This window comes from Chlamydotis macqueenii, chromosome 21 (genome assembly GCF_036417535.1).
Source record: "Chlamydotis macqueenii isolate bChlMac1 chromosome 21, bChlMac1.mat, whole genome shotgun sequence".
Classification (NCBI taxonomy): domain Eukaryota; kingdom Metazoa; phylum Chordata; class Aves; order Otidiformes; family Otididae; genus Chlamydotis; species Chlamydotis macqueenii.
In genome coordinates, this window is record NC_141576.1 from 9333248 (window position 1) to 9358270 (window position 25023).

Here is a 25023-nt window from a genome sequence, read left to right on the forward strand (position 1 = left end):
GCGGCGAGCGGGCCCGGCGGGCGGCCCGGCACTCGGCCTCCGCCGGGCGGGCGCGGCAGCGGCGGGCGGCGGCGGCGGCGGGCGGCGGCGGCGCCATGGAGCCGGCGGAGGTGAAGGACCGCATCCTGGAGAACATCTCCCTCTCCGTCAAGAAGGTGGGCGGCGGCGGGGGCCCGCCGGGGGGTGGAGACACGACCGCCATGGCTGACAGGGCTGTGGGGCTGGGGACAGCCCCGGGGACCCCCCCTCTGCCGGGGCTGTGGGGCTGGGGACCCCCCGTGCTGCAGCTGCCAGCCTGGGGACCCCCTCTGACAGGGCTGTGGGCCTGGGGACAGCCCCGGGGACTTCTCTGCCATGGGGTGTCCCTGGAGACTGCTTCTACCTGAGGTGTGGGGCTGGGGGACGCTCCTGGGGACCCACCGTCAGAGATGTGGGGCTGGGGGACAGTCCCTAGGGACCCCCCCACCCAAGGTAGGGGGCTGGGAACACCCCAGGGACTATTTGGGACAGGAGCGCAGGGTCAAGGACACCCCACCGTCCCCTCTGCCAGAAGCAGGGGACTCCTTTGGGGATTCCTCTGTGCGGGTTCGGAGACGTCCCCAGGGACCCTCTGTGCTGGGGACATGGGGTTGGAGGCATCCTTTCTGCTGTGCCATGGGGTGTCCCAGAGACACCCCTGGGGTGTGGGGTCACCCCCTGGCCCACCCTGCCAAAGGGCCACCCCCAGGAGCCTCCGTCTCTGCTGGCCGGGGCAGCAGAGTCTGGGTCCCGCTGGGGTCCCCCCTTTTCAAAGGGTTTATTTCTCCCGTGGACGGGACTGGGGGGATCTTGGTGGGATCCCTTTTCCGGGGGCTGTATGGTGGGGGGATCTGGATGAGTCCAGCGTGAAACTCTTTTGAGAGGTCCTCCCTCAGCTAGACATACGCCGTGGGTTGGCTGTGCCCTCGCCGAGCCCTCAGAACGAGGGCTCTGAAGACGTGCGCCGTCACACCTCGTTCCTCACCTCGTCCTCCCGCTCGCCCCTCGGTGTCTGAGGCTGGGAAGAGTGGTTTTTAAAGTACGTCCCTTTGGTGGGGAGCGTCTGTGTGCCGGCACGAAGGGGACCAGGACGCCAGAGTCTGTTTAGGGCGGTCAGAGTTGGGCCGCGTGTCCTGCCTGGTCCGCATGTGAGCTCCAGCCGTCTTTGAGAAAGAATGCAAGCTCTACTTGAGAAGGCGAAGGGGGTCTGGTTTCAGTTTTCATCCCAAATTTTGGGGGAAAGAAGGCTTTCTGGACATTCTCCAGTTGTTGGGGTTCCGCTGCGTTACGGAATGGCAGTTTCCCTGTGATCTGCAGTGTGTCCTGGACAGATTCGTCCCTGGAAACTTGTCTTGTGCAGACCATCAGGAGTGAGTTCCCAGCACTGTTAAGGAAGGGATGGCCTGATACTGCCCGCGGGGTGTGGGATGGATGCATGGACCTCTCCCAGCCTTTCTCTTTCCTTCCCTGGGTCATCCTGTCCCCTGGTCTCTCACCTTCCTGTCCTCCTTAATTGGATAATCTTTTTATCTACCTGGAAGTCAGTGGATATCCAGCCTGCTCCAAGCTACAGTGCTCTGCAGCGCTACTGCCTCAGTTTCCCCGTGTGTAAGGATATACTGCTTCCCACACCAGATTCATTGGACTTAATTTATTTGCGTTCCGAAAATCCGTGCTGGAAATGCTGTAAAATCAACACAGTGGTTATTTCGGTTATTATCGTACTTCAGCAGTACTGCTCAGCTGCAGCTCTGCCAGCACACCTTCACCTGCCTCCATCTTTGCCAACTCCTGACGTGGTCCAGCGGTGAAGAGGGATTTTAGGATTTTTAAATCCTGCCGCTTTGCGTTCTTGTTCCGAGGAAGAAAGCTCAGGGAGATGCAGGAACCTACGTGACACTTCAGGCTGATGAACGTCTTTGTACCGTCCCAGCAACACCAAACTCGACCACATGGCGGAAGTCCAACGCCAGCACACCCCTGCATTTTACCCTCAGGATTCGGTTCTCCTTCCTCGAGGTCGTTGCTCCTCTTCAGCTGTGGAGTCACTAATTTTTCCCCCTCTGACTTCAGCCCTCGATTCCCCAGCATTTCCCTTTTTCTCTGCGTTAGTGGAAAGAGCGAGGTCGTAGGTTGGGGGAGCAGGTACACCCTTCCCTGGCCTCGTGCTGGGACATCCCGCTCTCCTTCATCCTCCTCTGCGTCCGTCTTGAGTAACTCCTCGTTGCTGGGATGGTATCGTGAGGCGTGGGAGAGCTTTCCAAATATCTCACCTCTGATTTCAAAAGCTTCCGCGCTGCGTAGGTTGCTGGCTCCTTGCTTTCGCCATTGTTGCAGGCTGGAGTTGGAGGGTGTGGATGTGTTTGCGGTGAGGTGCACGCCTCCTCACACTGTTTTTTGGCCAGATGATGGTAGGTTTTATTTTCCCAGCTTCAGGCCCCAAGAGGAGTTTGTAGGCTCTCAGCAGTCTGTGGTCTTATTTTAGAAGACAGCCAGGACTAAACCCCACCTCGAGACTGGGTAAACTGGGACAAACCACCACTGAAGGCTGAGGTATCTGGTCACGATGTCAGGCTTTGAGTAGCAACAGCAGAAAAAAATGCTTTATTTTCCCCAAGTGGCCCAGGGAAAACCACCCAGACGCTTGCCCGCTTCCCTCTGTCTCGGACGGGGAAGGCGACGAGCAGCAGCGCAGCGCTGGGCAGGGTTTGTGCTGCGGGGGCCGGTGGCCGTGACTTTGCCTGGCTGCCACTTCGGGTTCTCCGGGGTGCTTCTGAATTTCAGGAGTGGGAGGTCAGAGCACAAGCAGCGAATAAATTCTGTACAAACCAACAAAAGTGCTTTGCTTCCAAGCAAATCCCTCGAGTCTCAGTGAACAGGACCGTTTCTCTCTTATTTTCCTAGAAATTTGAGGGATGGAGTGCAGCGAGAGAAGGTAGGGATGTGCGCCACCTCGGAGAGGGGAATTACAAACCTGTGGGTGTCTCCATGTGATACCCAGGTGCCGGATCTGGACCGTTCACATACCTCACCCGTATCTCCGTGATCAGCGGTAGCTTCGCTGTTGGGGTGCGAGATCAGAGGTGCGAGATCAGAGGTGCGAGATCAGAGGTGCGAGATCAGGCCTCGACTGCAGAGAGAGAGGCAGAACATCTCGTTTAAACAAAATTGGCCTCTCCAGCCGGAGAGATGTTGAGCGGCTTCTGCTCTCGGTGGCTCCAGGAGATGCTGGGAGAGCTCGGCCGAAGCCAGCTGGGTCCCTGCTTCAATTCCAGCGCGCATCCGAGGGAATTGTGCACACGGTGTTGATTTCCCACAAGTTAATTCAGAGGGCGACGCGCTCTGCCCTGGTTGTGCGGACAGTGGGGCGCTGCAGAGCTCCCTGCCTCTGTCTCACGGCCGTCTCCTTTCCCCTTTCCCATCCAGGGCTCCCTCGCCCTGCGTTCTGCTAGAAGTGCTGTGCTCCAGCACACGTTACTGTGCAAATTGATGCCTAACCCTTTTTTTTTTTTTAAAGAATTAGGGCTTTATTGAGGCAGAAGGCTGGCGGTGGGTGTGTTGTGGCTCGGTGTGCACTCACCCCTTTCTGAGCATCCTCTCCCAGGGGGTGCACAGCCGTGTTCACTCAAGCGCTTTTCTTCCAAGAGATGCTACAGCAGCGGGATGAAAGCTGCCTCCCGCTGCCTCCCCGTTGAACTCTTCCCGTGATAAGCATGCAGAAAAGGCTGACAGCTTCGTATCCCTCCTTGGCCGAGCACCTCCTGGCAGCTGGGGGCTGTCGCAGGTCCATGCAGAAGCTGTTAGCGCAGGTTTTGTACCCCCTTGTTGGATTTCCCTGCCCTCCTGGACGTTGCAGCGAGTCAAGGAGATTTATTGCTGTCCTGCTTGTCGTTCGCTGGCAGAAATGCAAAGTCCTTGAGCAAGGCTCAGTGTTGGCAATTCTAGGAGCTAAATGTAAAATTAGAAAAGCGATCAGAATCTGAGCTTTTGGGGCTCTTCTCTGTTTTTGAGGCTTTCCTGCTGGCTCTGAAGGACACACATTCCCACGAGCTCTAGAGCAGCTGATCCTTGCTGCATGTCAATCAGGTGGAGCGGTGTTTTTCTGCCGATGTTGCAGGAGTTCTTGCCAACAGCTCTGGCTCCGTTCTGTTTATGCACGGCTTTGGGAAGGTTTCCACTTCCCCTCAGTGGGTTGACGCTGTGCCTCTCCTGCTTGTCTCCAGATCAGGATTTTAGCTTTGTACCAGTGAAATGCCTTTGCGGTCCCCCAGGCTCCCTCAGCTCTGCCTTGCAACATCTCTGCTTCTGCACGGCGAGGGAGGGTGGATTTGGGGCTGGCTTAGTGCCCCCGTGTCCCGGAGAGGAGCAGGTAGCGCTGGAGCAGAGCATCCCCCCTCGCATCGTGTAGGGAACACGCTCGTCTCCAGCTGCGTGGATTTATTTGGCTCAGCTGCTGTGACACAGGGGTGGCAATTCAGGAGATGCGGAAATGGCCAAATAGCAACTTGCCTTCTGCTTCCCATCGAGGGGCACCTTGCTGGCTCAGAGACCACGGGGGTTTTATCTCTGCCAGGTTTTAGGGCTTTGTGTTACAGAAATGTAAAGAGAGGATAACACCCCTGCCTCGAAATGCAGCCTGCTTTTATAGGTGCTGTGGGAGACTGAGAGTTGTCTGGGCAAAGCAGTTCGCCCTCCTCTTTGTTCCGCTGAATGTCTGTACTCCCGCAGCAGGTACGAGAGTGCTGCTCGCTTATCTGTCGTCTTATGTGTCTGTCCTGTCCGTTCCCAGCGCCTCTTCCCCTGGGGCTGAGCTGCCGTCGCTCGCTTGGGACAGGGTCACTCTCCTGCCACCTTTTTTTGGTGCTCCTGGAGCTCCGGGCTTGCTCCTGAGGGTGCTCGGCTCCGGGTGCAGCCCCAGACTGAGCACCCAGCTTCCCAATCAGTGGTTTTGTAATCGCACTGTTAGGCAGCTTTGCAAGCTGCATTCACAGGAAACCACGTGGGTTTGCTTTTGCTGCAGAGGGTTCTTCTGGCTGTGCAGGTGACATGCCACCAGCCTCGTCCGGTCATGCGGCGCGGTGGAAAAGCAGGTGCTGGGAGCAGGCGTGGGAAGGGTTTTGAGCCTAGCCACGGGCTGGCATCTCCACCTACGTGATAGCTTGGAGAAGGTGTCTTTCCAGCTGCTGGGGACGATAGCGAGCGGACAGGAGCTGAGGTAGAGAAAAGGCTGCTGCAGCTTCTGTTCCGTTCTGGCTGTCCCCTTGCTGCTTCGGGGTCCTGCTTTGGCTCTGCATTGCTGCAGCTGGGGAGAGCCTTTGCAGTCCACGTGCCAGGGTGGGAAAGGTTTCGAGGCGCCTCTCGCCTTTCCCACGCGGCGAGTGCGGTGGCTGGGGAGACGGAGGAGTGCAAGGGGTGCCCGGCTGGGCTGTTTGCTTTGCTTTCACCGTGTTTGTCCTGCCAGGGAAATACCGAACAGAACAAGGGACATGAACTCAGCGTTGGACCGCTGCTAGCGAAACATCTGCGAGGCAGACTTACTGAGGGGAGATGAAGGCTCTGCTGTGGCCAGCAGTGAACGGTGCCTGCAGGTCTGGACGCTGAATTTCAAGAAGATTGGAGAAATACCGGAGAGGTTTCAAAGGGGCAGCTCAAGAATTAGTAAATTTGGAGAACAGGCTTTACAGCGTGTCTCCCTGATTGGTTTTTGGCATCTCCTGTAGCTCTGCAAATAGACCTGGAGAGCTTCGTACTCCTTGAGAACCAGGGCGATTAGGAGGCTGTCAAATTGTGCAAGGAATATTCTTCCTGGTGCGTGCCAGCGGGAGGTGTGGCGTATCACTGCAAAACAAAAGAAAATCCACTTGTGATTGATAAACAGCAACTAAATCCACCCTCTTAGTGGGGCTGAGGTGCGGCTGTTCGGAGCGCGAGCCCCCGTGCAAACCGCTCTCTGTTCCCCCGGACAAACGCCCTCCTGCTCCGCTTCCCTCTCGCGCCTGTTTAATTTGCCAGCCTCAAGCGCTGGGGCTCTGGAGGGGCTGCTGTAACCGGCGCGCTGAAGAGGGTTTTGTCCCGCGCTGTTGTGGGGTGCTGGGACCCAGCGGGGCTGCAGCGCGGTCTCGGTGAGTGGCGGGGATGCCTTCCGCGTGCCGATGTCGCTTATTTTGGCCACAGGAATGTCTATAAATAGCCCCGGGTCAGGGCTCGAGGCGTTCGCCGTGCCCCACACGAGCCCTTCGTCCGAGCCAGCCTTCAACCCTTCCCTCTGGTTCGGAGCGCGGAGGAGACGCGGGGAAGAGCGTCTCTCCGAAAAACCCGGAGATGAGCCATGCCACGTCCAGTCAACGCCTTTAGCCCGATTGCTCGCCTCCTTCCTCGTCCCCGGCTCGCTGCCCTGGTATGCCGGGGAGCTGCTCTGGGGATGCTTCACTGAGTTTGGTCGCCGCCTCCCAAACAGGTCCGTCTGCCACGCTGTGATGAGGGAGAAGTTGGTTTCCAATGATTCCTTTATGTTTTACAGCAATGTACAGGAGAGACGTAAACATGCAGTGGAAATGCCGTTTCTGGGGCAGTGCCACATCACTCCTGCCTTGCGGGCCTCAGGGTCAGCTGCCGGGATCACCCATGGGCTCTGCCTTTGTGCCAAGATGTTTGCAGTTGTAATTCCTACAGATTTTCGGCTAGGTGGATCTTGGAGCGGGCCAGCGGGCCTTTGGGAAATGCAGCAACTGGATTTTGTTCCCCAGCTGGGCAAGCTGTTTCGTCGTACCTTTCCATGCGTGTCTTCACCCTTCTTCCCCAGCCAACAACGCCTCCCCGTCAGCTTGTGCAAGCCTCAGCCTTTTGCCGCCCTCGCCGCAGGGATGACTCGGCCCAGGAGATCCCGAGGCTTGTTCTGCCTTGTCCTCCCCGGACACGCCATGGCTGGGTGAGGGTCCGGCTGGGCGAGGGTCCGCCTGGCCGATCTCTGTTTGGGGCTCGCGCTCTGGCGAGCTGTGCCGGTCCTTTGCTGGGGGCTGTAAGCCGCTGGCCCTGTTTGTTTTGGAGAGATGCTGGAAACGGCATCGTCCCTTGGTGCAGCGCCATCTGGGAAACGTGGTGGGAGCGAGCCCTCGGTGCGCTTCCCTGTGACCGACAGCCCCTAAAATGCCGTGGCTCGGAGCGCCCGCACCCAGCACTGCCGAGCGCACGTCTCACGTGCCCAGGGCCTGCGTGGCCCCGTGACTCTGAGCCAAGCGCGGTCACACCAGCTTGTCCTCCAGCTCCTGATGTCGCGGAGGGACAGGCTCTGCCCTTTTGGGGTAGGTTTGCTCTGGACGTCGCTGTGGGGCTGGGTTTCCAGCAGCCTGCCCAGGAAGTCAAGGCCTTCGGTGCAGGGGTGGCTGGTTTGTGCGGGGCAGGAGGCTGCGTGCTCCTCGCACAGCCGCTGAAAGTAACACCAAACCTTCGTATAACGCATAACGAGCCCTGTAAAACCTAGATCCCCTCATGGGCGGAAGAGTTGGCTTTTCTAGGGAAGAGAAATCTGTTTTTCTGGTGCTTCTTGATGTTCGGAGATGTGGAGACGAGACAACCACCGTTTGCTGTGGGTTTGCATCCCCAGGTGACGGGAGCAGCTGGTTCGTGTGGCAGCGGAGAGGGCTGGGAGCTGTGACTGCCTGCAGGGAGGACTGCGACAAAGACCGAAGTTATTTTTGGAGAAGGAAGGAAAGAAAAAAGGGGAAATGCTTCTATTTGCTCATCTCCTTTGCTGCCCAGGCTTGGAGTGTCTCTGTAGTGGGGATTTCCTCCGGTCGGTGGCACGGACAGGCTCCAGGTTCCCTCCAAGACGAGCTCCCCGAGCTGCGCGTGCAGAGCTGGCTGAGGGGCTCCTTGGTTTTAGTGCTACACTAATGCAGGGCTGGCTGTTTCTGCGTTCCCTTGCTGTTCCTGCTCAAGGGACCCAACTCAAGCCAGCACAGAGCCTGCAGAAACACCCAGGACGGGAACCCTCCTCTGAGGTACCCCAGCTCTCTGCAGGGGCAACAGCCTGGTTGGGACAAGCCTGGAATTTCTGGCTTCGGATGTTGGCTCACGTCCTGTATGGCAGGGGCTTTGCTTCCTGCCTCAGTCTCCCCAAATTGGGATATTTCAGTGGGTCCACACGGCTCTTGGAGAGCATCCCCGTGGCTCCATCTGTCCATTGCCTGAGGGACAGGGCTGTCAATGACGACTTTTTCGTCCTCTGTTGTCCTTGCTGCAGCTTCAAACACTGGCTGCAGGGAGCTCCTGAAATAGTTTTTGAGCAGTGGGATTTCAGGGCGTTCTCCTCCCTGCTTGGGTCTGGGCTGCCTGGTAACAGCCTGCGTCTTCTGGCTCAGCGTGCTCCCCAGAACGGGTAGGAGCTGCCGAGCCGAAATGCTTCCGGTCTCACCTGGGCGTTGTGAAGAAGCCTGCACGGCGCCGGAGCACCCGCGGGTGGTCTGCAAACGAGACGTTACTGCGTTTCCTTCCCCAGGGGATTCACCTTCTCGACTGGATGGGACAGGGACGGGCTGAGCCGCGCCGTGCGATCGGACGGGGGAATTCGGCCGCGATTCTTGGGGCTCAGGAGTTCTTTCTCACGTAAGGGCTGGGACCTGTTCCGTGCAGGAGCGTGCCTGGCTTTCCCGTCTTACCTGAGAGCTCCAGAGAGAGTCGAGCTCTTCGAGCCCGGAAGGGGCTGGAGCTAGATGGAGCCATGTTTTTAAGAGGGTTGTTGGGAACAGTTTCCCAGGTGCCATGAGGGGTTCTCTGTCCCCTTGGTAACTTTTACATTGGGACTGCAGCGTTTTCTAAAGGAGCTTCTCTGGCTCCAGTAATAATTCAGGAGGAGAAAGCGTTTTCCGGGGACAGGTCAGACTCAACAAGCGCAATACCATCACATTTTTCTTTTTTAAATCTGCCGTCTAACTGGTGAGGTTTGGCAAAGCCCTGCTGGGTCACCAGAATAACGTGCGTACGGGTGATGCGTCGTCGTGGCTCAGCTGAGCCGCGCTCGCGTGTCGCCAGCCAGAGCAGACGGACGTGGCGCACGCAGCTGAGATGACATGGTGGGCTGGGGATCTCCCCGCCAGCACGCCGAGTGCGCGCGGGACGGGGACCAAAATAGATTGGGAAGCTCTAGGGGCGGGAGGAGGCCGGTGGGTCAGCTGGGAAGGGATACGGGATTGGGGGGAAGGGCATTTCTAGGATTTCTGTCAGGTTTTGTGGAGGCAGAAAAGCAATTTGCGCTGCGTCGTGCCTCCGAGGGCTGCTGTCGGCAGAGCACGGGGCCAGTGCTGACTGCGGAGCTGACGGCAGCTGTGGACGGGTTAACCGAGGATGAGTCAAGCGTCCTGATTTTTAAGAGAACGGCAACTGCGTGACATCATGCGTTGTCACCCCAGCAGAGGCAAACGGCTCGGGATGAATTGAGCCGCCGTTGTCCCATGTGCACATGCCTCCGTCTGTATCTGCACTGCTTTCTGCCCCTCTGAGGCCGCTCTGCGCCCAGGCAGCCCGTACCAGCTCGCCTTTGAGAGCCCGGGGCGGCTCTCGGCTGCCTGGCAGCGATGCCCCGCGCTGCGGTGGCTGCTCGAGCTGCCCCGCTGCAGGACCCACCCGAGCCCTGCTGCAGAGCAGGCGGCCGTGCAGCCCAGGCCAGCGCGACAGCGGACTGGGAAGCTGCTCGTGCAGCTGCTGCCACGCTGCTGGCCTGTCTCTGAAACGTGGACGAGTCTTTGTGGGTTCTCCTCATGTGTTGCTGCCTTTAGGGTTCTCTTAAAACAAATTGCTACGCCCCATGAGTAACCTGCGTCGAGGTTCAGCAAGCTGAGAGATTTTAAAAAGCTATTTAATGCTGGCTGTGAGCGTGCGGGCATCCCCGTCTGCCTGCTCGTGGGCGTTTCAGCCGGCCTGTCTCCTCTTTCTGCAGCTGCAGAGCTACTTCGCTGCCTGTGAAGACGAGACGCCGGCCATCAGGAACCATGACAAGGTCCTGCAGCGGCTCTGCGAGCATCTGGACCACGCTCTGCTCTACGGGTAAGCGTGGAGCCTGCTGCTGGGGCGCTTGTCACCGCGCGTTGCCTAGCAGGTAGCCTCAGCACGGGGAAGCCATCTAGGCAGTAACTGGGGTGGAGAGAACGAAGCCCTCGCTTAACCTTCCCCTGGCCTTTCTTCTCCCAGCCTGCAGGATCTTTCCCTGGGGTACTGGGTGCTGGTGGTTCACTTCACGCGCCGCGAAGCCGTCAGTCAGATAGAAGTGCTTCAGCACGTGGCCACCAACCTGGGACGCAGTGAGTGTTCGCAAACGCCGCCCCGGCTCTGAGGGCCGACCTCAGGGTGGGGGCACGGGGCAGGCGGCCCAGGCGGGCTGCGCTGGCTGCGTGCTCGAGGGCTGGAGCTGCGGGCAGGCCCAGGGAGCCAGCTCCCCACAGAGCCCAGCTCGCCTTGGCCGAGGGGCTGGGACTCCTGGCAGGACGGCTCTAGAAATAACTGCCCCGTGTCTCGGATCGGGTGCTGGGTCAAAGGCTCTGCTTCTGCTGCCCTGGGACCAAAGCGATCTGCTGGGCCGTGCTTTCGGGAGGGGTTTCTGGCAGACGGGAGGCATCACCTCTCTCGTCCCAGAACGTCTCGCTGTCGTTTGCCCGGTGCTGCTTCTGCCCCACTGCGAGTTGTCTGTAGCGGATCTTTGGGACCACTGAGGCTGCTTTTGATGCAGGACGGTGCCCAGAGACCTCCTCTCTGCCTGATTGTCCCAACACCCTTCATCTCCCGAGCCCTGTACCGGTGAGAGCGGAGCTGGGCACAGACTCCACCGTCACCTCTCTCTGCACCAGAATTCGTGTAATATCTCAAATCGCACCCGCGCTGATTTAGAGCGATTCTCCCTCCGTCTCTGCTGTCTCCCGATCCCTGCTGGAAACGCTAGCAGGGCTCCCATCTCGCTGCAGAGACGCAGCTGTGTGTCTGCTTCTCAACCGGCTACCACACAGTCTCTTGTTCTTATTCCCGCTCCGAATCACGAACCTGCCCCTTCCTTTCCCGCTGACGTTTTTCCCCCAGGTTTCCCCAACGGTCTGTCGCTCCCCTGAAATGATACGAATGCGAATGAACGATCCGATGTGTTTTTACTGATTCGTGATCATTGCCAGGCTTGCCTCGCTTCTTGGGCGTTTCCCACAGATAAATCTCTGCTGTTTCCTTTCCAGGCCGGGCATGGCTGTACCTAGCCCTCAACGAAAACTCCTTGGAGAGCTATTTGCGGCTGTTCCAGGAGAACCTGAGCCTGCTGCACAAGTACTATGTCAAGTGAGTGTCCCAGCGTGTTCTCGTTGGAGCGCTGGTTGGCGTCCCTTCTTGTCACAAGCAAGCCCTGGTTTGCCAGTGGGGAGCAAGCGGTTGATCGGACCTTTCCTTACGGGTTTTGCAGAGGTTTGACGTGATTAATTTAAAGGTCCCAGATGTGGATGCACTGTGCAAGTGTCTCTCCTAGTTCCTGCTTTTACTCCCAGGCCCAGGTGCATCCTTTACACACTTCCATCTTTCCCAAGAAGCTGCAGAGCTCTTGTGCGGGGACGCAGCTCCAGCGGATGCCAGCAGATCTGGCTGTAGCTCGGTTTGGGGACAGCGCGCAGTGGGTGCCCGTCCGTTCTCGGAGCCACGCGTGTCTGCCCCGAGGCTCTGCCGTTGCTCTCAGGAGGCAAACAGCAGGCTCATGGCTCTGGGGATGCTTGTATGGCGGCTCGGAGGCACGCTGCCAAGAAAACAGAAGGGTGCTTGTAGCTATTTCTTCTCTTTCCCGCATCTCTAAAGCTCTTCTGTTTTTTCCGTGCTGCAGGAACGCCCTGGTTTGCAGTCATGATCATCTGACCTTGTTCTTAACGCTGGTGTCCGGGCTGGAGTTCATCCGCTTTGACCTGGATCTGGTGAGGGTTTTCTCTTCCGGGAGAGTGGCTGTGTGGAGCAGGGGGTGTCCTGGGTGTCAGAGCTCCCACATCTTGTCCAGTGTACCTTCTTGTTGGCCTTCAGCTGAAAACGTGAAGCCGCCGCTTCCAGGGGAGGCTCTAGGCTGGGGTCTTTGGAGATCCAGCAGTGGGATTTATCCCTATTGCTCAGTGGCTCCTCTGCGCGGTTTGGAAGAGGAACAAGGCGGGGGAGGGGCAGGATGGGGTAAAGGAGTGGAGCTCTCCAGTGTGGTACGAAATGCTGGTGTCCCTCCAGGTAGGCACAAAGCCACTGGCTAACCCTCGGTCTGGCAGCAGAGCCGCCGGCTTTCCTCTGGAAGGCAGCAGAAGTGGGTGGGCAGAGGATGCTGGAGGACAGCCCCGTCGTTTCGGCTGCGGTGACCCGGAGCCTGACTCACCCCAAGCACCCGTCCTTCTCTGCAGGACGCTCCGTACCTGGACCTGGCCCCGTACATGCCGGATTACTACAAACCGCAGCACCTGCTAGACTTTGAGGACCGCCTGCCGAGCTCCGTGCACGGCTCGGACAGCCTCTCCCTCAACTCCTTCAACTCCGTCACCTCCACCAACCTGGAATGGGACGACAGCGCCATTGCTCCGTCCAGTGAAGGTCAGTGGGGTTTTTTTTTGGAGATGGGCGCGGTCCGGGCTGTGAGCTCCCACATCCCCTTCGGCTGAGCTGCTGAACCGGACGAGACGGCAGATGAGGTAGCAAATGACGGGCTGGATGAGACCGAGGCGAGAGAGCCAGCAGTCAGGCTGAGAGTCTCGCCTGCCTCGCACTGGGAGGTGCTGGGAGTTCCGCTGTGGACAGCCCCTTTGCCTCAGACCCGGAGAGGAGGACTCTCCCTGCTCGTCGCCTCAGCCACGTCTCCATCCTGGGGGGTGTGTTTTAGCCAGAACGGGAGAAATCTCCCCATGGAGGGAAAGCCGTGCCCATATCTGAGTGTGGCTTCCAGTTCCGAGCGGGTACCCAGGGCTGCGGAGGACCTTTAACTGCTTATCTATCATCAGAGACCCAGACGCGCTGGAGGGGGTGGGGAATGGTTTCCAAACTCTTTTGTCCGTGTCCGCAGTCTGAGGAAAAGGCCACCAGTGATCTCAGAAGTTATGTTTTTCCCTCTTTACGCATCTTAAATAGAGCGGCCTGATAAATTGTCATACTCACCCCCTTCTCCGTAGCGGAGAGGGCTGGATGTTGTTCCTGACGAACTGAGAAGACGCGTACCTTGTGCCTGCCCCATAACCCGCTGCAGGCCAGAGCAGGGGGCTCTGACGCACGTGAAGCCTGTTTGCATGAAGGAGCAGCTCTGCTGCTGCTGCTCCTAATCCAAAATACGCTGGCCCTGCTCCTCGTTTGATGCCAGTTTGAACCCGGCGAGCTCAGGGGGTTCTGGAGGGCACGGGTGATGTGTGCCGTTAGTTGGACGCAGTGAGCTGAGGACGGAGCCCGCACGCGGATGGGTTCCCTCTGAGACCAGGGTCTAACGGCTGCCTTTCGTGTGCCAGACAGAACCGGCAGGCATTACAGATGCTGCGAAGGAGCAGCCCGGGATGGGCGTTAGCGTTGTTTTAGCGAAGGACTTTGAAGCACAGCGCTGTTCTGGGCTCACCCGCGACATCGTCGCTCGTGCAGTAAGCGTGAAAGGCTTTGCTTTTGGGGCTTGCTTATGCAAACCTCCGGCATCCCGGGTGAGCTGGAGACGGCACCAGGAGCCTGGCCGTGAAAGTCACAGCAAGGAGCTTCTCTGTGCCCAGAGGTTTGGCACAACAGCCGTTTTGGTGCATGCTGCACCCCCTGGGCTCATGTTCCTGCTCCTCCCTCAGGAGAGCTTGTCCTGGTGCCAGCGCATCTCCTGCCTGTCCCTGCTGACTGGGCAAGGGGTGTCCCTTGGGTTTGCCTACGCTCTCCAGCCTGTCTGGTGATGCTCGTAACGCTCAGGAGAAGAGGGGTTTGGAGTAGAGATCCAGAAGATTTTGGAGCTGGGTTCTGGTTTTGGCATCATTGAAGCTATTCCGTGTGTCCAGGCAGTGTGATCTGTGCCTCAGTTTCCCCACGCACAGAGGGGTTTGGTGCTGATGCAGAAAGGCCGTCCCCTGTTGCGGGACCGGGACGGCGGAGGTGCCTGAGCCCAGGAGGGCAGGCGCTGTCGCTGCTCCGCCAGCACGGAGGAGTTTAACCTCAGAAACTGTTTCGCTGCGCGTCATTTCAGCAGGAGCACCTCGCTACTCTGGGAGTGTAGGCGGAGCTGGGGTTTTTAGGATCACAGGACAAGTTTTTCCCTTTAATCAGACCCCTGGCTTTGCAAACGTTAGTGAGTCAGACATCACAGTTGCTATGGGAGGTAAGTGTGGAGTGGGGAAACTGAGGCACGGAGCAATTGAATTGGTTCACAAAGGGGATCCCTGATCAGGCACCCAAGCCCTGGATGACACCGACCGTTTTTGGTTGAGCTTTCCAGCGGCTTGCGTAATGGGGCCTTCGTCCTTCGTTGGTCCTGGTGTAGCTCCCACAAGCGCAAACATCCAGCAGGAACAGAGCAGCTGGTTTCCATCCGCATCCGTGTCCCCTAACTATTTTCTCATGCGTTTCAGATACTGCTGGAAGATTGTTTTGTTTCTCTCCTTTCCCATCTCCCTCCCCAAATCCCCTTGACGCTCTCCCCTGTCCCCCTCCCTCCCCACTACTTGTGTTTCTAACCCTGAGTTTTATCCCTCATTTTTGTAGATTATGATTTTGGAGATGTCTTTCCAGCAATGCAGACCATGCCCAGCAGAGACTGGGAAGGTGGGACACACTCATCTGTTACAACATTTTGTTTTCCTCTCTGCATTGCTGCCACCTGAAGCTTGCTGCATGCTCCCTGGTTCATTTCTTTTAACAAGCAACCTCCCCATCTTGATGGAATTCGGTAGAGGCAGAAAGGAGCGGAAAAGGTCCCCCAGGGTGGGAGGTCATGCATCTCATCTGTGAGACCACGTGCAAAGCTTTCCCTGACGCCTGGCGACTGCAGGCACGCTCACCTGGCGTACACCCCGCAGCGCAGGGATGTTTCCCTCCCCCTGAGGCTGCCTCCGTGTCTCCTAGACGTGTCCGCCGCAGCGCTCGGCAGCAGGCGCGAGGCTGGGGTTTGGAGCGGGGACCTGGGGCCGCTCGGTGCGTTACAGCCTGTGTTGGTAACGGAGCCCTCGTACCCGGTTACAAAAGAAAAGCCGCAAAATCGCCGCCGCCGCGAAGCTGGCGGGCAGGGATCAGCCGCCCTCCAAAACGAGCGTGACCGTGCCAGCTGACCTTACACCGCAGAGTTCCTCCTTGGGGTAAAGCACACAGGGTGCCGACAGAAACACTGATCAACCTGCAGTGATTTCCTGAGAGCCCTGGAAAACAGCCAAATTAATTGTGCTACCTTTAACTTTGGGCCTTTTGCAGGGATTAATCTGGGAGGTTTTGTATCAAAACATCTCTCTGGAAGCCCCAGCACCCAGCGCATTGCTGTGCTCCATTTGGGTCACTACACTTGAAAAAAAAAATTAATTTCATCATTTTTAAAACCAGCTTGTCAGCTATGCCTGGCCTTTACGGTCACGAGCACGTGCCCATTTTAGAGGAATTTGTTCCCCTTCCTCCACGTGCAGTCCCTGTGTGTGTCCTTTGCGTGCCAGGGAAGGAGCAGACCTCTCTGCTTTACCCCCGGAGGAAATACACCCGTGCTCTGTCCTTTGCCACTAAAAGCAGGACAGAGCCTTGGCTCCGAGTTGCCTTGGCCGCTACTGCCTGAATATTTGGGGAAGGGCTACCCGAATTCCATGTGGATGGCTGTTGGGCTCTAACACGTCTCATCTTCCTTCCCTCTCGTCTTCCTTCTTGCCCCACGCGCAGAGGTGCTCACAGGGATGGTTTAACCTGCAGCTGGGGCGCACACCCGGCGAGGACAGACCCCATTTCCAAACCCAGCACCCAGCGAGCACCTCAACGGCGGGCGCGAGGTGCGGGCTGGTAGAAGCCACGGGGCGCCGGGGGCAGATCCCTCTGGTTTTCGGAGGCGTGCCTGGCTCCCGCGCAGCTCCTGGTTGCGAAGCGGTGCCGCTGTGATCCGCTGCTGCTCCGGGGGCTGCTGCACGCTGAGCAAACTGCGGCCACAGCGAAGTTTTCATCCTGACCCCCGCCGGGTTGGCTCGCTGACACGTTCCTTGCCGTTTGTACATGGAGCGAGAGACGGCGGGGCCGTTCCCCGCTTTCAGCAAACGCCTTTTGGGGTAGAACTCTGGATTTTGGACAAAGATCCATTTTGTCTCAGCAGGACCAACAGGGTGTAGGCACAAAAAGCGACGTTCATTTTGGTGATCCAGCCTAGAAGCCTGGGGCTGAAATAGCCCTTAAACGTTTTATTTCCTTTTAACGTAGACATTAAAAATCTACCCGGTTTCCTTCCCAGGACAGCGTTCACACCCTCCACACTGCAGGGCAGGCCTTTCGGCAGGAACAAGGCAGCGGTTTGAAATCGGCCGTCACAAAACTGCCTTTATTGGGTTTTTTTTATAAGAAGTTTCATTTTCCTACTCAAAACCTGCGCCCCTGAATCAGTCTGCTGGGGCTGAGCTTTCCTTCGGGAGGGATCTCCCTGCCTTGCAAGAGGTTTGCAGCCGGCTTTGGGAAGGCAGGGTGCTGCAGAAGAGAAGGGCAGGGGTAACCTTCCCTTAGCTGTGGCTTTGTGGGTGGATAACTCCGAGCATGACTCCTGCGGCCCTTCTCCACCGCTGCTTTTCCCTCTGAAAACTAACACGGGCCGCGCGGGCTGTGCGGCGACCTGTCTGTGCCGCCTGCCGTCCGCAGACCCCGCTGAATGCTCTGTGTCCCCTCTCCGCGCTTCCAGCCCCTGTGAGCGCGTCGTGCGAGCTGAGACCGGCAGCGGCTCCGTAAGGATGGCTGCAGCGCAGGCCGGCTCCATTTCTGTTCTCCTAGCCGAGCGAGCGTCTTCCTAAAAACCCCATCGCAGGGCAGAAGCAGGGAGGCGGAGCGGCAGCCTCGTTAGCTCGCTGTCGTCTTGCTAAGGAGCGCCGCGGCCCGAACAGAACCCCTCACGTTCCTCCCTGAGGAGGTCTCCTCTCCTTAATCCGGCTGGCAGCTCCGGGGTGACCGGGCTGTTATTTCCAGGCGTTGTCTAAATTGCAGGGGTGCAAAATGCAGAGCGGTGCTGGGTCGCGCGCTGGCCTCTCTGTCCCTCCTCGCAAAGAGCCTACTGCCCGCAGCGATCTCTGAAGCTAGGCTGGTCCGACGGCGCTCTGCCGGGGCCCGGGATGGCGTCGCCGCGAGCGGTGCGGTGACCACGTAGTGCCCCGAGCCCCCAGCGCGCAGCTTTGCTTGATTTGCCTCGATGCAGGCGCCCAGGCTGACGTTCGTCCCGCTCTCCCCCTCCTGTCTGTGCAGACGGAGACCTCACGGACACGCTCAGCTGCCCGCGCTCCACCGCCTCGGAGGCAAACGGCAGCAAGGCCTCCGCGAAGAGCCCGACGCAGCGCTACAACCCCTTCAACGAGGAGAAAGCCGACGCGCCGTCCTCCACCGAGACCACGCCGGTGCACACGGCTTCTCAGGAGAAGGCGGAAGCCACCCCCGAAGGAACGGACCAGTCTGAGAGCTGCACGGAGCTGGAGGTCATCAGGTAGGGACCGAGCTGCCTGGTCTAGAAACGCCCCTGAGCGTCACCTGTCACCAGAAGCTGATGATGTGCCGCCCCTTCTAGCCCAACAGAGACAGCGTCTGTGGTGTAGCCTTTGTAAAATCGTGAGTAAGTGGCTTTGTACCAACTGATGCTCTGTAGGTGTCAACACAGCGGGTGCCTTGGGTCTGTGGAGCTACAGGCTGGCGCGACATTAGATCCTTTGCCCCGCAGTCTGTGTCAGAACGCCCAGAGGAAGCCGCCAGCTTTTATTTGAGGCTTTCTCCAGCTGGTGGCAGGTTTGCAGCAACCTTGGGTCTGGGATCTTCTCTCCCGTCCTTCCTCTTGTTTGCCAACGAGCTGTGCCCAAACCTGTCGAGGGAGATGCCTCCCCAGACCTGCTGGCCTGCGTTTGACTCTTGTGGAGCAGATCCCCGGGCCTCCCTCGGAGCCCTAAACCCAGACAAAGAGCTCGAGGCTCTGTCTGCTCGCTCCCAGGGACACGGGCACCCCAAAACCAGCCCAGCAGCCCTGCGCTTTGTTCTCGCACCCTGTTTGTTCCTGGGAAGAACAGAGGAGCTGGGTCACGTCACGCTCAGGTCTCCAGCAGACACGAGGGAAGGGGAGCACCGCGCTCGCCTCCCAAACAGAGTGACCTGGGAGCAGTTTGGGTGCCATGGGAGGCCTGAACGCTTCCGCAGCCGGCATCCCGGTGTGCTGTTCGCTGGAGCGGGCTCCATCCTGCATCTCCCTCTCCTGGCAACTGGGGACACAGCACTCCCACCTCCTCCTGAAACCTTCTCCCTTCCCAGCATCTTGCTCTCAGACAGGGACTGCCACGTCACTTTAGCTCCGCATCCGTTGTGTGATCCCCTTTGCAGCCAAAGGAAACTTAAGGTGCTGCATCCATGCCTCCTCTTTTTGGGATAGGTAGCAAACTGTGTCCACACCCTGTGTTTTTTCTGCTTTTCTTGTGAGGGCTGGCACAGAGACAGGTGTTCTGTGCGGCTGCACGTTCAACAATGGTGCGAGTATTTCTCTGGAAAATGGCAGAGGAAGGTTGTTGGGGAAGGGTGGGATCGCTCTCCACATTGCGCAAATCCAAGCAGGCAGACAAGTGACGTCGGTGCTGGTCTCTCACCGTGCAGGTTGGCCAAGAAGAAGAAAACGGGCAAGAAGAAGAAAGCGAAGCCTGAGGAGCTGGCGAACACCCCTGCACCCGTAGCGCCTGAGAGCCAGCAGGCCAGCGGAGACAGCGGCGTGAACGGGCTGAGTGACAGAGAAGAGCCGCAGAGAGACGCCGCCGCCGCGGCTGGTGAGCCGAGCCCGGGCGAGCAGGAAGAGGGTCGCGCGCGCTCTGCCCTCAGCCAGCTGGCTTTACGCATCCCCGAGATGAAGGACACGTCCATGGAGAGCGTGGGGCAGCCACTGAGCAAGGTGATGGACAGGCTCAACGGGCAGCTGGACCCCGGCGGCTGGAACGCCCCCCGCGAGCCACCCGGGCAGTCCTTTCGGACCGGCACGCCAGGGGAGACCCCGGATGGATCGTCCTCTGGCGACTTTAGTGGGAGGATTTCAGCCCCCATGGACTTCTACCGCTTTACCGTTGAGAGTCCAAACGCTGCTGCACCAGGTGGTGGCCACCATGACGCTCCAGGGCCTGGCCAACCGCCACATGTTTCTGGTAGCCCTGAGGCTCCTGAAGAAGAAGAAAGCAGAGAGGGAGAAGCAGTTGGGGCAGTAGAGGAGTCTGGAGGGGCGAAAGATGAACCCCAATCTGGTCAGACCGAAACCACCACCCCCCAGGCTCTCCGCGAGCCAAAGAAGGAGCAGCCCAGCCCTTCCCCGAGCAGCGCCGAGGACTCTGGCGTGGAGGAAGGGCAGGGCAGCCCCTTGGAGCTGACCCATCCCTCCGAGTTCAGGTGAGGCTGGGTTTGTGCGGCAGGGAGAACACCTTCCAAACAATCTTGAGCTCAAGCTGGCGCTTTCCCCCTTGTGTCCTCAGTCTGGGGGGCAAAGCCCGTCCTTTTCCAGGATGAAGATGAGGCACAAGGGGTCAGGAGAAGGTGTTGGGGGGTCAACAGGTGCCCCAAGGTTCAATAAGGAAGGGGATTGCCCTTCCTGGACCCCCCCAGCCCCACATCTGTGCCATCCTCTGCTGCCTCTCTTCACAGGGTGGACAACAACCATCTCCTCCTGCTGATGATCCACGTGTTTCGGGAGAACGAGGAACAGTTGTTCAGGGTAAGGCCGTCGCGAGTGATCTCCCACGGAGGACCCGCTCTGTGCCCGCGTCGGCTGTGGGCTGAGAGCTCTCCTCTCTCTGCGCAGATGATCCGCATGAGCACCGGGCACATGGAGGGGAACCTGCAGCTGATCTACGTCCTGCTGACAGATTGCTACGTCTACCTGATCCGGAAAGGTATCCCGTCCCAGCAGTCTGTGCTTCTGCTGGGAAGGAGGCTTGCTTGATCCATGGCTTGTGCGTAAATCAGGGCACCGCAGCTCCCCACTTTCATTGTCAGCTCCCGCCAGTTCCCTCCTGTCCCCCGGAGCGGTGGCGGTCACGGCAGGGAGCTCGGGCTGACCTGTCCCCCGAGAAGCTCTGGGACGCGTGCCCCGCGGCTCCGTGCTGCCCAGGACACGGCGTGGGTTGCAGGTCTGTCGCGGCGCTGGGGTTGGCTTTTTCCTGGCTCACATGGCTCTTTGTGTGTGTGCCAGGGGCGGCGGAGAAGCCGTACATGGTGGAGGAGGCCGTCTCCTATAACGAGCTGGACTACATTTCGGTGAGCGCAGCCTGGGTCGCGTCAGCCCTCCTGGGGGGAGCAGGAGGCGAGGTGAGGGCTCGGTCCTCACCCCTCTGGCCGCAGGAGCGTTGGGAGCGTCACGGGGGAGCGTTTCTGTGGGGTGCCCTGCCCAGGGGGAGCTAACTGACTGATGAATCCTGGAGACTGGGAGAGTCAGGAGAGATCCCAGCTTGCTCCTGTCTTTGGTGGGCAGCAGAGCGACCACTGCTGCTCTCCCCTGGGGCCAGGAGCCGGGATCAGCCCTGCTTGGCCGCCCCCTGGCCCCTGCCCGGCGTCCCTCACCTGTTATCTGCGGCACAGGTTGGGCTGGATCAGCAGACGGTGACTCTGGTGTGCACCAACCGGAGGAAGCAGTTCCTGCTCGACACGGCGGACGCGGCTCTCACCGAGTAAGCAGGGACCGGGCGGCGAACCGTGGCGCTTTCCTCCTGGGGCGCGGGACCTCTGGCCGGCACCTTGGACTCCCACCGTGACTTGGGGGATGCAAGAGAGCCTGGTGCCAGCCCTTCACGACAAAGCCCTGCCACCAGCGGGGGCTTGGGGTTGGTTTGGTGCCACCGGCAGCTGGAAATGCCGTGAGCAGGGATAAGCCCAAAGCGTCTTCCCTGGATGTACACAGCAGTCGCCCGTCCCTCGGGCTGAAGCCTCGGGGCTCTGCGCGACGCAGACTACGTGTCCTTCGTGTCGCTTGGGACGAGTACAGACAAGGTCTTGAGTTTCAGGGCACATCCCTGGCTCCCTCTGTGTGTTGTCCTTCTGAGGTGACATCGTTAGGGCCTGGATGGTCACACTGGCATCTCTGTTGGGATGAGTGTCCATCTCGCACTCTCACCCACCTCCTTCCTGGAGCTCAGACTCTGAAGCCCCCATCACCTTTGGTCTGTAGGTTGATTTTGAGACCCTTTGGTCTGGAGGACCAGAGGCTCACGTGGAAGGGAAGCCGCTTTGGCATCAGAGCACGTGAAGGAGATGAGGGGTGCTTTGCCCTGGCCTTAGCAGAGATCTCTCTCTGTCTCAGGTTCTTCCTGGTCTCCTTGAAGTCAGCCATGATCAAAGGGTGCCGGGAGCCTCCCTACCCCAGTATCCTCACGGATGCCACCATGGAGAAACTGGCACTCGCCAAGTTCGTGGCCCAGGAGTCCAAGTGTGAGGTGAGTTGGGATGTTGCAGCCATCGCTACATGTGGCAGAAGCTCACAGCAGACTCCCTCCCGTTGATGACTCCACCTGATTCGCACAGGCCTGCGACGTGGTTGTGCGTTTCTATGGCCTCGTGCACTGGGAGGACCCCATGGACGAGGCGCTGGGACCCGCCAACAATACCTACAGCTCCGCCGAAACCGCGGTCACCAAGGACGGCGTCCTGCACTACAAGGCGGGGACCTCCTACCTGGGCAAGGAGCAGTGGAAGACCTGCTTCGTGGTGCTCAGGTGGGCGCGGGGCTGCGTGTGGGACTGGGGTCAGCCAGGGCTCGTCGGAGAAGGTGTGGGACCAGTTTGCTGCCTGGGAGATGGAGAGGACCCATCTTGTCACCTGGGTGGCTAAAGCCACAAGTAGCAACGCGACCCCGCGGGGCTGCGTGGGTGTGGGACAGGGCAGGGGTGGCTGCGGGACCAAAGGCAGAGGGTTTCTGCGCCGTTGCTGGGGCCGAGCTGACTCCACTTACCACCTCTCTCCTCTTCCCAAACGGCAGCAACGGGATCTTGTACCAGTACCCGGATCGCACGGACGTCACCCCTCTACTCTCCATCAACATGGGGTAAGCAGCTGTGGCACCCGGACTCGGCGGGGATCTGGGGATCGGGGGCTCCTGGGGACGTTCAGGGGGTGTTGGGGGGCAGATTACGATCCAGTCCGCGCCGCAGGACTCCCTGCGTGCCCCTGGCCGGGCACAGGCGCGCATTTGCTGTGGCTCCAGAGCACGTCGCTGGCTCGTTGCCGTCTGGTCTTTGCACGCTCTGATGGGGATGTCACAGATGGGAGACGAGGGCTGGCGGGGACAAGGGGCGAGGTGCAGCGCGGGGAGGGCAGACGGAGGCTGGTGGGTCCGTCCCACTGACCTCCATGCTCCCCCTCTCTCCCAGCGGCGAGCAATGTGGGGGATGCCGGCGCTCCAACACCACCGACCGGCCCCACTCCTTCCAGGTGATCCTGACGGACCGGCCCTCCCTGGAGCTGAGCGCCGACAACGAGGAGGACATGGCGGACTGGATGCAGTACTTCTGCCAGGCGGTCTCCAAGGGGGTGAGCCGGGACAGCCCCGGGCGCGGGTGCAGCCACCCTGGAGCCCTCTGGGTGAGGGGAGCGGGGCTGTCTGGCAGTTTTCTCCAGGAGGGCTTCCCCAGGAGATGGGGTCCCCCACGCAGGTGTGAACCCCCGCCTCTCCCCGCCCGTGCAGGTGATCCCGCAGGGCGTCGCCCCGACGCCTTGTGTCCCCTGCTGCCTGGTGCTGACGGACCAGAAGGCTTTCACCTGCCACGAGGACTGCCAGACCAGCTTCTTCCGCTCGCTGGGCACCGCGGAGCTGACGGACGTCACCGCCGTCTCCACTGCGGCCGGCAAGGAGTACTGCGTCCTGGTGAGCGTGGTGCGTCGGGACCGGCCGGCCCGCGGCTGGGGAGGGCCTGCGGTGGTAACACCTGGGCTCTGTCTCGGTGTTTAGGAGTTTGCTCAGGACCGCGAGCAGTTCCTGCCGCCCTGGGTCCTCTATTTTAGTTGCACTACAGAACTGGAGAGGTTCCTCTCGGCGCTGAACACCGCGTGGAGGAACATCTACCAGGTGAGCGCACGAGGCCGTGTCGCACCCGTCCTCCGGCGAGGAAGAGCAGACAGGGCCGGCGTCCTCCGAGGAGGGCATGGGTAAACTTTTCCCTGCAGGGTGAGCCCAGCTTTTCCCGTGACGGGCAGGAGAGCCGCGTAGCTCCTCTGTGTCCGTGTAACCAGGGGGTGTGGGATTCTGAGCTCGGGTCCCCTGGGTGACAGCCGCGAGCATCCAGGGCTGGCGAGGGGAGCGAGGAGAAGCCTGGGTCAGCCCTGCGCCCTCCCCCACCCGTATCTGACACTCCCCTCTGGTTCCGGAGTGGTTTGGCAGCGCGGAGCGGAACCGGCTGTCACTGGTTCCCCTCCTGACTGCCGCTGTGTTTCAGATCGACCTCCCGCACAAGGCCATTGTGGACACCGCCGTCAAGAAGAAATGCGAAGACGCGCAGAGCCTCATCGACAGCGCCTGGCAGCGCAGCGACAGCCTCTGTCGCGGGCGAGCCGAGCGGGACCCCTGGTGTTAACCCCAGCCGGGGGGAAGGACGACCGACGGGGGCCCCATTCCGGAGAGCGGGGCCTGTATCCCAGCTGGCACCCCAACCCCTCCTACCATCGCTCAGCTCCCACCAGGAACGTGCCTGCAGGCGTGAACCCCATCCCTGCCGCGCTCTCCGCCGAGCTGGGGATGTCCAGCGCATTTTGGGGAGCAACCGGAGGCTTCGCCGCGCCGGAGGCAAGGCCGAGCTCGGCTGCTTTCCTTGTACAGGCGAGCCTGCGCCCTCCTCCTCGTCCGGCTGCCACGGGGCAAAATGATTTGCCTTTCACGGAATAATATCCCGCTTGTAGCGAGGGAGAGGGTGGGAGCAGGGTGGGCTGGGGCTGAGCAGCCCCCGTCGCGACGGGGAGCGGGACTGAGGGGTTGTTCATTTGAGAACAGGGCAGGGGTGCGGAGGTGGCGAGGGGGGAGCACAGTCGCTACCGTGCATGTTTTGTCCTTGCTAAAACAATCACCCGGTACGGCACCGCCGCGCCGCCGCCTCCCGGCGCCGGGAGATCGCACCGGGGCCTGCGGACATCACGCAGCCACTCGATGAGATTGAGGTGAAGGAAGAAGGACCGGGGCAAAACTTTGCCCTTAAATATCCCAGCACGGTTGTAGGAGGCCTCGGGAGCCAGTCTGAGGTTGGGTCGCTGGCCCCGTGCGCCGGCAAGGGACAGGAGATGGGGTCTGCTGCGCTTCAGCTGTCGCGAGGGATGTTGTCACACAGCTGCCACCAAACGTGTCCCCATCTTCTCGGCTCGCTGCGTCACAGGCCAGCGAGGACCCGTCACCACTTGCCCTCTACAGCGAGCCCTTCGGGGCACAACCCGAGCTTTTAAATAATAATAATGATGATAATAATGATAATGATAATAATAATCCGGAGACCTTCTCATGTAATGTACGTTCACGGGGCCTTTTTCTGGGAAGAAACGTACGTGATGGAATGTACATGTGTGTACATCTGCTTCCTTCCCCCCCAATAAATATCCGTTGGTAACTCCAGTTTGGAACTACGACGCGTTCCCACGCCGGGGGCTGTTGTTCCTCCTTCTCTGGTGGTGCTGGAGCCGGAGCTCCGCGTTGGGGCAGGGAGAAGGAGATCTTCAGCGTGGAGAGGAGAGGAAGACGTGCGCCCCAGCTCCTCGCTGAGCCCCAGCGGCGTTCACCCTGCAGCGGGGCGCGTTCAGGGCTTCAACGGTGAATTATCCCTCCCCGCGCTCCAGCCCTGTGTTATCCCTGGATCCCGGAGATATTCCCAGTCTAGACAA

The 25023-nt window shown here is 59.7% G+C and overlaps 1 protein-coding gene and 1 long non-coding RNA gene across 3 annotated transcripts; one reads left to right on the plus strand and one right to left on the minus strand.

Annotated features, from left to right (window-relative positions):
- Positions 1 to 24757, plus strand: PLEKHM2 (pleckstrin homology and RUN domain containing M2). 2 transcript variants are annotated; one of them, XM_086764319.1, is made up of 20 exons: positions 1 to 155; positions 9953 to 10059; positions 10204 to 10313; positions 11229 to 11328; positions 11858 to 11945; positions 12408 to 12594; positions 14713 to 14772; positions 17413 to 17647; positions 18793 to 19566; positions 19819 to 19888; positions 19976 to 20066; positions 20366 to 20430; positions 20752 to 20840; positions 21470 to 21602; positions 21691 to 21881; positions 22145 to 22210; positions 22536 to 22695; positions 22850 to 23029; positions 23114 to 23230; positions 23598 to 24757. In XM_086764319.1, exons 1-20 carry the CDS (start codon positions 96 to 98, stop codon positions 23733 to 23735), a joined length of 3021 nt encoding a protein of 1006 aa, XP_086620445.1. In that variant the 5' UTR covers positions 1 to 95; the 3' UTR covers positions 23736 to 24757. The 2 variants fall into 2 exon arrangements, with proteins under 2 accessions (XP_086620445.1, XP_086620446.1); XM_086764320.1 differs by lacking the exon at positions 14713 to 14772.
- LOC147598194 (uncharacterized) lies at positions 1655 to 4076 on the minus strand. The gene is made up of 2 exons (XR_015260798.1): positions 3599 to 4076; positions 1655 to 3148 (listed from the first exon to the last, which is right to left on the minus strand). It is a non-coding gene; the product is annotated as an uncharacterized LOC147598194 (long non-coding RNA).
- Positions 24758 to 25023: the final 266 nt, after the last annotated feature.